Here is a 12,422-nt window from a genome sequence, read left to right on the forward strand (position 1 = left end):
GTATATTTGATGCATTAGCATCAAATATACAAAAGTCAGGTTCAGGGGAGAGAAGTGCTCTCCACCTCTTGGTATCCTCAGGGTGAGAAGTGTTTAGGAGCTATCCTCTGTTGTCTATTGACTTCAGTTAGAAGAGTGATTTAACTTAATCCACCTCTTTTGCAGATGTAACATTAGGCCAGTGATGGAGATAGATGACTACAACTGGCTGTAGAATTCCAACTAACTCCCACTCTTCCCACACCATGTCCACACTCTGCCCTGTTTTCCCCTTTTGTGCTGTTGGTGCTCTGCCCACGTAAAAGTTCTGAGTGCCCTGCTGGCACTTGGTTATTGCTACATCAGTGCTAATTTGTTTCCACTGGCATTGCAGTTTACTCCATTGGTGTTGAAGACACCTCATCTTATCCTCACCCAATGAGCATCCCTTATGATTGAGACTGTGCTGTAAATGCACTGACAAGGCACAGGTTTGAGGGTCAGCCTGGAGTCAACAAACATGCTGTGTGGAACTGAATAGTTAGATCATCTATAATTTATTGTAAAAGATTATTTTGAAGATTCCCTTCTCCTTCTGAATCCTTACTACTCTCTATGAATTCCAATAAACTGTCCATAGAAATTTGACCTAACATACATGTCATGATGTAGCATCCAGAAGCAGACAACAAGGTGCCCTCCAGATGTTTTGGATTACAATTCCCATCATCCTTGACCATTGGCTATGCTGGCTGAGTCAATGGGAGTTGTAGCTGAAACATCTGGAGGGTGCTACATTGCCTACCCATGTATAGGCTTATAAAGGCTAAACTACATGTTCTACTGTCATATCAGTTTAGCTGATGCTGCTACTTTTCTTTACTTTCGTGTAAGTGTGTGCAATCCCAATCCAGATCAGGACTGTATGTCCTTACACAACAGTAAAGAAAAATAGCAGGGTCAGCTACCCTGACACAATTAGCAGAATGTGTTGTTTGGCCCCAAGTACAAGAATATAATAAATAAAACTACAGATCCAAAGAAAAGAAGAATTCCACCTAAATGTGCCAAAATGTGCTGAAACATGTATCTCCAATTCACGGTGACCTTGTTTCTTGACAAAATGTTCTGTGATGCTGTCCAGCTCCTAATAGATTCTTACAGATGCCACATTTATTGGAGTATTTCCCACAGCCTTAACTGATGTTAGTTTTAATACCTCCTTAGCCTCACTCCGCTCTGTTATTTATGGGAAAGCCCTTGATATTTTATGGCAAGTGAAGCAACATGACCAAGAGTTAAACAAAATAAACTTACCTTTCTTCCTTTTATACCACTCCATCATTCACCATGCCCATCCCATCAAAATTCAGAGCATACAGAACTGGGAAGAATTCCAGTAAATGAAATAATGCCACATGATGGATTTCCATTAAAATTCTGCAGGAAGAGACTGAGAATTACAAGCATCATAGAACTTTGTGCCAAGGGTACATGATGTGAAATATTTTAATGCAAATTAGTTACCTCATAAGATACATTTGCACTCTTACCCACTGAGAAAAGAGTGACGGTAGTCTGTTTTCTCTCCTTTCTTTCAGTACATGTCCTAAGTGATTCTGTTAAAAGTAAAGAACCACAGGAAGGGAGAGCTGAGGCCTTGAAGTTGCCAATACACAGTTAGTACCTGGACAACAGACTGAACAGGCAGGCACACAGGTCATCTAGTCACGGTCTTTCCCACTGTGCTGAGATGGACTGTATTTCTATTTAAATTATAATTATTCTTTCTAAATGTGCATCGATACATATAAATTAGCATTTGAAAATTTTATGCACATCTGTATCCTCTTTTCTGGTAACACATTTCTTCTTTTCTGGCAATTCATATGTGGCCACCCTAAGAGGGACCCTATGAAAATGGGGACAGACTAGAGGATTTTCTAGTGTGTAGTATCGAGCTACAACTACTGGCATACAAAGTAATTGTGACTTCTTCTAAAAGGTTAAAGGGCATGCTTGTCCATTGTTCTGCACCTCAATTTGTATGCTGTCTTGATGGCCAGGCACTGGTGGTTCTGCACACAATAATTGGTGATGGGTAATCGAGGCCTCTCTTCCTTTCTTTAGCAATATGTTCTATAATTGCAGTTTGATAGATAAACTAATTTGATTCTGCGTTAATCTGCTGTCTGACATAACTCTTTTCCCGCTGACGTTGCAGGGAACAGACTCGGCTTCTTGCAGTGAATGCATATCCACTGAATATCATTGCAGTGGAATTCACACAGTCTGTATTACACTATCAGGCAGTCTGCATTATTAGAAGAAGCTATTTCTGGAAGCATCTGCTACTTGCAAATAGAGCTATGAGCAAAATAGACGGAATATACTGTTTCGGCTGAGCCATATGTGCTACAGTAGGAACATACAAAGGGCTTTGCTGGATCAGACCAAAGGCCTATGTAGCCCAGTATTCTGAACTGGATAGGCACAGGGGCCCTGTGGGAACCTCACAAACAGGGCATGACAGCGACAGCACCCTCCCCCCCACATGTCACAGCAAGTGGCATACAGAAGGCATCCAGCCTTCGAAACTGGATGGCCATGATATATGGCCATCACAGCTAGTTGCCTTTGATAGACTTATCTTCCATATAATGCTGGAACTCCTTTTGCAATAGTGTTGTGTGGAAGATGGGGAGTACAGCTGAATAAATATCCAGATGATCTTTTGCAAGAGAGTGGATAAAAGTGGCTTACCAGTGCACAGTGTGATTGGTCAAAGATCTACTCTTCAGCTACATCGATTAGTAATATCTCATTTTTAAAAACTTTTTAGATATTCCTACCTTTGGAACTGAGAAACGTTTGTCAGAATCTTCAGATAACGCAATCTCCATGTGTAGAAATGGTGTGCCCTCCAGGACCTCCTGGTCCCCAGGTTAGTACTTCCTTTTGGAATGAACCAAATGGGATCATTTGGATGGGTTCCCTGGTCTGTGCTCTTTCCATAGAGTGAGAGAGGGAAGGAGACACATGGTGACAAGAAAAAGGAATGGTTGCTAGGAAGGTAACTTCCTTGTCTTGAAAGTACTTACATGACAGTCAATTGATTAACTTAGGGCGCAATCCTATGTATAAAAAAGTCCTATAACTCCCAGCATGCCCCAGCCAACATGGCTGGCTGGGGCATGTTAGGAATTGTAGGACTTTTTCTGTCTAAACATGCATAGGATTGCACCCTTACTTGTTGGCTGACCTCAGTAAGACTACAATCAAGATTGGTGGAATGAATTTCTGAATACACATGTAGCCTAATACAAGATGATGGCCCCATAGGGCCCCATATATTATACATCTTGGAATCCATATATGTGAGCTACAGACAATGTGCATACATTACAAAATTCTGGATGCTGGGGCCTGAGCTGTTTGTCTCGGCTTGAGCTTTGTTGAAACTGGCCACCGTGCTGGCATCAGCATGAAACAGTAATGTTGTAGCTGTCTCCTAAAAAAATGTGCTTTGCATTTCTGATGGAGAAATTACTTTGGTTACTGATGGTCAGCATTGTTAATGAAATAAAAATGGGGTTTGATAAAGCTTTGGAGCAATATGATCCAGAGAACAGGACGCTGATCTAGGGTCTGGAAGGCTTGGAGTCAGTACAAAAATGGCAATGACATGATTCTTGACATCTACATTCTCTTTATTTAACAGAAGAGTGCTGACATTAATTGTGCTGGGTATCAAAGCCACAATACAAGGAATATAAATAATGTGGCTGATTTCTCCCCCCATTCCCCAGGGCTATTTAAAATAATTAGTTAGCAGATTATATCACTGTCACACGAAGTACAGCTCGGGTTCACAGCTTGGAATTTTGAATTATAAATGGCTGGAACATATTTTAGGAAAGACTCTTTGCTCCACTGCTCTAAGCAGGATGTCATCTGAACAGGCTCATGTTATATACATGAAAATGCTAATAAAACTTAATTTCATGTCCTTCTTGTTTGTGTGATCATGATATAACTAGGACTAATTATTCCACGCAGAATTTGAATGCAGGCTTATCCATTAATTTTGCCTTGTAGATATTGCCATAAGTAATTCAGGTCCTAGTTATATCATTATTGGCTTGCGAGAGGCTGAAATCCTGTGACTGTCCCATTCGTGATGGGGCTGAAATCTTAAAGGGTCCATGCTTGGTGTGCAAGATGGGGAGAAAGGCTTGTTGTCTGAAAGAAAGGGAAAGAAAGAGGAAGACAAGGAACAGGGAATCTCTGTAGCCTCTTACGAAAAGCTCCTAAGAAATGCACCTTATATAAACTACTTCTTGGAGTTGTAATTTGCAGGTGCAAAATCTTTAATATTGAGCTTCAGCCTTCCCTTTTGTACACCCTCTCAGTCTGGCTGTAATTCTTCAACAATGTACCAGGCCAGAACAACACCTCTTTTAGTTATTTCAGTATTCATTTATTAGAGTAGGGCTGTGCACCGCTTAGGTCCAAAGCCCAAATAACGAGGCAAAGTGGGCTGATTCGGAGGTGCCTCATCTTGCTACAAAGCGGATCAGAACAGCACCAAGGCGCCCCGAACAGAAGCGGGTCACCTACAAGGCACCTCGATCTGCCTCATATATTCAGAGCTCTTCTTATGCCTTCTGAGCAGCCCAGACAGGCTGTCTCCAAAATGTATCAACTTGTGAAAGATCACGTGGAGTGGGAGGAGGTGGAGGAGACGGAGGTGCCAAATGTATCAATTTGAGAGAGATCTGGCTAGCGGCAGGGGCAGAAGATGAGGAAGGAGGGGGGGAAGGGAGAGGAGATGGAGGTGCCAAATTAAGAGAGATCTGGCCACTGGGAGGGGTGGGGGAAGGGGGGAGGAGGAGGGAGGGAGGGAGCTTTGCTGTGAGTCAGCCTCCATTTGCTGTGAGAGAGGTGGTGTTACTGGAGAGGAGAGGACTACAAGCTAGAGCAGTGGTCTCCAAAGTGAGGTGCACATACCCCGGGGGGGGGGCACAAGATGATCCATTGGGGTGCGTGAGCCTCCTGATAATTGAGTAGCCTCCTGCTGCCTGGATGAGCTACCATTGTGTGCAATGGTGGTGGTGGTGGTGGCGGCGGCAGCAGGATGGGACAGGAGCTGAGAGGGAAGTGAGACTCTCTTGGCTCCAGTCCTCTCCTGCCTCTTCTGCAACCACTGAGAGCAACTGTGCCAGTCTCTGCAAGGCATGGCAGAGGAAGACTTACCCGTCCCACTCTCCTTTGGCAGAACGAAGCCGAGAAGAAAGTGTGTGCTATGACAGCTATGTTAGTGTCCCCACCTCACCCCACCCTTCTGTAATAGGTTTACCAATCATTCTTGTTGTTTGTTCATTTTAAAATCCAGAACATTTCACTGTAGTTCCTTATCTCCCCCCCCCACACACACACACATTTTCAATTCTATCTCAACCATACGTTTGCCCTTACTTTGATTCTGTCTAGATTTTTATATATTGTTAAATAGACAGACAGACAGACAGACAGACAGACAGAAGATTTTCCTTGTTCTTGGCTCACCTCCCCCTCCCAATTCCTGTATTCCTTCCCTTCCCATTTTTGATATCTTTTCCCTAAAAAATAAATAAATAAAACCTCTTTCTCTTAGGATTATAGTTAGTTCCCCCCCCACTTGTAGTTTAGTGTTTGCTTTTCTTTTGCGTCTGTGTGTGTGTGCATGTGCGTGCACACGCGTGCACACGTGCTTGTGCTGTGTGGACAAGCAAACAGTGTGTGTCAAAGGATTGCACAGTCCACATTCCAAAAACTGTGGGCAAAGGACTACACACATCAACAGCTGTTATTTAAATAATATAATATTACACTGTGTCTTGCAAAGCAAGCCAGCCCAATATGAGGCATCTTCGGCGTCTTGGCAGGGGCAGAGGTGGGCGAGGTGCTGCTGTGCCCTCCTGGAAGGTTTGCTGTGTGCTTCCTGCCTCTGTCAGTCCAGCAGTAGGGATGTCAGAGAATTTCTCCATGAATCTCCGGGAGGCCGAATGCCAACGCATTCGGTCCCCGAAATTGGTGGGTAAATTCTCTGCCCCCCCCCCCCAGGATGGGACTTACCTCTGTCAAATGTCCCTCTTGGTGGCGGGTCTCGGCGGCATTTCGGCGGGGGCAGCGGCCGGTCTTCCGACCAGCTGCTGCCGCCGCCATTTCTCAGTAAAGTAAAAAACAAAAACAAAAAACGTGATAGGCTACGTAACGATTTACGTAGCCTATCACGGCTAGATTTTCAAAGTCAGCCATGATAGGCTACGTAAATCTTTACGTAGCCTATCATGGCTGACTTTGAAAAAAAAACGCATATGCAAATGGCGGCGCCCATGGGCACCGCCATTTGCGTTCCTTATTTGGGCACGGGTAGTCTACGTAAAGATTTACGTAGACTACGGCGAAAATAAGGGCAACGCAAATAGCCCTTATTTTCGCTGTATTCTACGTAAATCTTTACGTAGACTACTCGTGCCCAAATAAGGAACGCAAATGGCGGCACCCATGGGCGCTGCCATTTGCATACGCGCTTTTTTTTTTCTTCAAAGTCAGCCGTGATAGGCTACGTAAATCGTTACGTAGCCTATCACGTTTTTTTTTTACAATTTACTTTTTTATTTTGCGGCTGGGGAGACGGGGCTTACCCCCCGGCCAGAATTTCGGCAGGGAGGGATGGGGCGCCTCCCCCCCCAGCCTGAATTTCGGCTGGGAGGGGCGGGGCGCCTCCCCCGCACCAAGAATTTCGGGGGGAGAAACGGAGCGCCTCCCCCCCCACCGAAAACAGCTGTGGGACCAGGTAAGGGACTTTCGTCCATCCTTATCCAGCAGACAACTGTCCTTGCTCTTCGTTCAAGTCAATGTGCCCACCTGGCAGGGTTGCTGTCTTTGTTTGCTTCCTGCCTACCAGCCAGTATTTTCCCAGGCAATTCAGCCAAAGAGACCCTGAGTTTATTGACTGTCAATAGGAAAGTAGTCCTATTTGCACTTCCAAGAAACCTACAGCAGAGTTTAGGGATAGTGACTGCCTCACTGCTTCAACACCTAACTTAATTATCTCTTTATGAACTTTAATTTGAGTTTCTGTGAACAGCACATTTTACCTGCACCTTGCACAAAAACTAGTGGGCCAAACTATCTGAGATTTGGCAGGTGGGATGTCCTCCAGGGGGGCTGAGAGGGGCCCAGATTTCAAGCACTTCTGTGGAAACAGTGAAAAGTTATTTCACATATGTATCATAAAAACTGAACATATGTAACATAAAAACTGGCTGTTTGTGTTTTCCCATGCAAACCAATGGGGAAAAGCCCCAAACGAGTGATCCAGATATCCGAATCTCGCTTTGGATCCGGATCCAAGTCAAAGCGGAGAGGGCCGAATCAATCCAAAGTGGAGCGGGGAGTCTATGCACAGCTCTACTGTACAGTATAGTATCTCATTTAAATATGCTTTACAAATGCACCATATTGTAACCTTTGGGTTACCGCTGATAAAGAAACAAATCACTCATTAGTGCAGTGATCTTCAGTATTTTTCGAGCAGGGGCCATTTTCGCTCCAGGCACCACCAACAAGGCCACTTGGGGGCCTTTTTCTTGGGCTGTGTGGGGCCTCTCCTCTCGTTACGCAGTGGATGTTGTGCAGCAGACTCGGTTGGAGGCCTTTTCTGGACTCTCCTGTCTATCGCGCTCCATGTTGTCCAAGCAAGGCCTCAGCAGTCAGCCACCGAGTCAGGAGGCAGACAAATTCTGATAGGCTTACTTGGTCCTTGGATTGGGAGGGATCTTTTTTACGTCACTCAGAAAGTGTTCTGCTCTACTCAGTGCTGAAAAATCTCCAGTGCAAGTCCATGCTCTCTCTCTCTCTCTCTCCCCCCTCCCCCTCCCATGCACTCAGTTCTCTCTCTGCCTCCAACGCCCGTGCAGTTCACCACTGCTGCTTGCCAGCCATGTTGCTCTTTGCCTATTGGGCCCCCTCCCCCCAAAGCTAATGGCTGGTTGCTCCTGCGTTCTCCTCTCCCTCCCTCTCTCCCTCCCTCACCTTACAGCTTGACAGCCCCAAAAGCTCCAGTGGTACCTCAGACCACAGCAGCCGGCCCACCGCTGAAGCAAACAACAAGGCAAAGCTAGAGAGTCCCTGCTGAGAGTGAGCTGAGAGTGAGCTGCAAAGGGGGGGGGGGTGCTGGTGTGTGTGTGTGTGTGTGTGTGTGTAGGACAGCACTTGAAGTGATTGGGAGCTGCCAGTAGCCCTCAGGACTTGCAGTGAAGAACACTGCATTAGTGGTTAGATGTCTTACATTGCTTCCATCTGGATCCTTTCAGCATAACATAAAAACATGTCAAGAAAATGCTCATCTTCCCCTTCCCGAGAAGGGTTCTCTTACCAGGAAACCATCCCCCCACCCACCCACCCCAGTGTAGCTCATGGCACACTAATCTACATAAAAGACTTTTATTGGAAAGGATCCCTGAGGACGCAATCCCATGCATGTTTAGACAGAGGAAAGGCCTACAACTCCCAGCATGCCCCAGCCAGCATCGCTGGCTGGGGCATGCTGGGAGTTGTAGGCCTTTCCTCTGTCTAAACATGCATAGGATTGCGCCCTTAGTAAATTGTTTTTAGTCATTAATTTAGTGTTAATTTACACACTCGGATAAACCACATTAATCTGGTTATTTATTCTATGTGGCGCTTGCCCAATAATAACAGTTGTGTGGAAGATGTACAAGACAAAATCCAATGAAAAATCACAAGTTCAATAAAACAGGAAACCACTAAAACAGCAAACAAAACGACTATAAAACAGAACAGATCATGTCAAAGTAAAGGCCATGAGATTAAAAATCACATCAATAATCAATAGTTGTTGTTGTTGTTCAGTCGTTCAGTCGTGTCAGGAGCCAAAACAATACATTTCACAGAGCTAAAACGACCATACTAAAACTACAGCATAAAACCAGTGGGGCTATGCCATTTCAGACTGTGTGAAGGTGGAATCACTTGTTACTCTGTTTCCACTTTCTCTTTCCAGAGTTTCACCTACTTTCTTAATATTGAACTATTTTTCTTACAAACTTTGGTTGCTATCCAGTTCTCTCTCTCCCGTTTTTCACCTTGTCCATCTTTCGGTCCCTCCATCATTCACCTCCTTCCTAATGGCCTACTGAGCCTGAAGTGTTTTTACAACTTAAAATTAGGGCTGTGCATGGAACCCCCTGCTCCACGTTGGATGCCACTTCAGATCCTCCATAGTAACCCCTGTCCACCTTGGACCAATTCGGACCCCATCTGCTTCAACTCAGATCCAAATCTGAAGCGAGATTCAGATATCCAGATCACCCATTTTGGGCATTTTCCCATTGACTTGCATGGGAACAGTCATAGTTTTTCAGTTTTTATGATACAGACATGAAATTTGGGGACCTCTCCGCCCCACCCCCCCAAGGGGAGGCCATCTGCCAAATCTCAGGCAGTTTGGCCCACTGGCTTTTATGCTAGGTGCAAAATTTTAGGGATGTACGAAAGGCACTTACCTTTCGCGGATTATGTTTATGGTTGGGGGGAGGCATTCCGTCCCTCCCCCCGGAATCCTCGCCGGGGGGGGAGGCGCTGCGTTCCTCCCCCCCCCCGGAATCCTGGCCGGCCGGCTGGCTGTGCTCTGCAGGGATTCTGCGGAGCCGCCAGCCAGCTCCGCCAGCAGCCGGACATCCGGCCGCTGGCTAGGAGGGACGCAAATGGCGGCAGCCATAGCCGCCGCCATTTGCATCCCTGCAATCAGCTGTGATAGGCTACGTAAATGTTTATGTAGCCTATCACGACTGACTTAAAAAACCCCAAAAACGCACGTACCATTTGCGTTCCTTATTTTGGCACGTCTTAGTCTACGTAAACATTTACATAGGCTAAGACGTGCCAAAATAAGGAACGCAAATGGCGGCGGCTGTGGCCACCGCCATTTGCGTGCGCATGTCTTTTTTTTTTTTTAAGTCAGACATGATAGGCTACGTAAAGATTTACGTAGCCTATCAAGTGTTTTTTTTTTAAACCTAGCCGTGATAGGCTACGTAAATCTTTACGTAGCCTATCACGTTTTTGTTTTTTGTTTTTAAACTCGAAATGGCGGTGGCGGCAGCCGGTCGGAAGACCAGCCACTGCTGCCACCAAACCGCCGCCGCAGCTGCCGCCGCCAGGAAAATCCACCCAAGGTAAGTCTCGTCCCTGGGGGGCGGGGGGGCAGGCCATTCCGCCACCGATTTCAGGGGGCCGAATGCGCTGGCATTTGGCCTCCCCGAGATCCGTGGCAGAATTTTCGTACATCCCTACAAAATTTTTGCTTTCTTGCACAAAAACTCCCAAAGCAAAGAGCTATAACTTCTCCCTGTTTCCACAGACATGCATGAAACCTTGGCCCACTCCCAGCCCCCCTTGAGGGCTTTGCACCCAGCAAAGTCCAAGCAGTTTGGCCCACTGGCTTGTGTGCTAGGTGCAGGTGAAATTTAATGTTCCCAGAAACTGAGACCAAACTCAGAAGGGATAGTGTGTTGAAGCGGAGGTTACTATTCCTAATCTCTGCTGCAGGTTTCTTTGAAGTGCAAAGAAACAACGCTTATTCAGAAGAATCACTGGCTCAGCCTCTCTATGGCCAAATACACACATTACCTGGCAGGAAGGCTGGAAGGGTTTTTAAAAAATCTGCTTGTGTTTATTTCTAGCACACACTAAATGAGTATTTTGTATGCATGTTATATTTTAATATGGGGGGGGTTGGCCACATCACTCCCGCTAAATTTCAAACAGGTTTTAATTAAAAACCTGATTTTAGGGAACTGAAGGAACTGAGAGTGTAGCAAGTGCACTTAATTATCCAGTTTATGCAGCTGGTGATCTCCGATGACCTCAGGCTCTCAATGGTCTTCTGATAGAGGCAGGAAGACACAGCAACTCTGCCAGGCAGGACCTGTGGTAGTTCTACAGGTACTACATGCCAATGAGTGCTTTTGTAGGGAAGGGGCCATGGACCTTGGGAATAGTTACATTGGTTTTCTAAATGAAGGATCTTCAAAAGACAGACAGACAGACAGACAGAGGAATGAATGGACCAAAGTGCAATGTCTTGCCCACTAGGGCATATTGTACAGGGAAGTGTGGCCTGGGGCCGCAAACCAGACAACACCAGGGTATATTCTCTAGGGAAGAGCAGCCTGTGGCCAGAAAGGCAGATACAAACTGAGTCAAGCTCACCAAGACAGCAGCGCGCACACACGCGCGCACACACACAGAAGAGCAAAAGGAAAGCAGAACTACCTAAGCAAATAAAAGTTTTTTTTTTTTAATTTATTGTTTTATATTTAATTTTCTTTTAGGGAAGGCAGGTAAAGTTCAAGAAATACAGGAGGATGGCAGAGGCGATAAGATAAGAGCCAAGAGCAAGCAAAGAATAGGAAAAAAAAACCCTTCTTTATTTTATCTTTTGGGAGGATCGAAACAGAAAAGAAACAGACGATTCACTTCAGAAGGGGGTGGGGATGGGAGCCAAATACTAAATGTCTAGGCTGCTATAATATGCCTTTATTTAAGAATTTACAAAGAAGAAACAACTAAGTGGTTGAATATTAATTAAAGGGGGGGAACGGAAGAACATGCAAGCAGTGAGGGTCGAACTTAAAAAACAAACACAGCCTTTCCCAGAGTCCTTAAGCGACCAACTCTATGACCAATGACCAATGGAAGGGCCGGGGGGGGGGAGAGAGGGAGCATAGCAACAAGCAAAGAAAAACAAGCAACAAGTTTGTTTGAAAAAAATCTTGAAAAGACAGAGTGGAATGAATACACTGAATGAACAACTCGGAGGAAGAAAGCTGCAATGGGTGCCAAAAAAACAAACAGTCCCAAAGGGACTGCTCATGCAAGGAGCGAAGAAACGATCCTATGGCAAGCTAGGTGTTTGCTTTTTAAAATCTAGGAAAGCATGATAACAATGGAGAACAAAGGAATCTAAGAAGGAACTGCAATGACTGCACACACAAGATCTAACCATACACCAGCCCATTCCCAAAGAAACAGCTCCTCCTCCACCACGCTCTCTGATTGGAGACTGCTGGCATAGCTACAGCCCGAGAGTTCCCATTTGCCAAAGTACACTCCCTCCTCCTCCACTTGCCTCCCCCACCTCCCACGTCCATTTGCCTTTCTCCTCCCTCCCTCCTCCTCCTCCTGCCCTTCCACGTGAGCTTTGAGAAGTTGATACATTTTGGAGACAGCCTGTCTGGACTGCTCAGGCATAAGAGGAGCTCTGAATAAATGAGAAAGAGGCTCTTCATGGAGGAGGCGCTTTGCCTCGGGGCGCCTCGGTGCTGCTCTGATCCGCTTCGTATCACAAGGAGACTCCTCTGAATCAGCCC

At 45.7% G+C, this 12,422-nt stretch overlaps 1 protein-coding gene across 4 annotated transcripts in view; it reads left to right on the forward strand.

Annotated features, from left to right (window-relative positions):
* The window catches only part of COLQ (collagen like tail subunit of asymmetric acetylcholinesterase), a 74,733-nt gene that overhangs the window by 20,991 nt on the left and 41,320 nt on the right, over window positions 1-12,422 (forward strand). For all 4 annotated transcript variants that reach the window (XM_084860438.1, XM_084860436.1, XM_084860435.1 and 1 more), the window contains exon 3: window positions 2,822-2,923. In XM_084860438.1, coding sequence (XP_084716564.1) covers window positions 2,822-2,923 — 102 coding nt within the window. The remainder of the gene's footprint in view (window positions 1-2,821; window positions 2,924-12,422) is intronic.

Source organism: Heloderma suspectum, chromosome 5, assembly GCF_057233095.1.
Source record: "Heloderma suspectum isolate Gila_16-S chromosome 5, 16-S_ref, whole genome shotgun sequence".
Taxonomy (NCBI): domain Eukaryota; kingdom Metazoa; phylum Chordata; class Lepidosauria; order Squamata; family Helodermatidae; genus Heloderma; species Heloderma suspectum.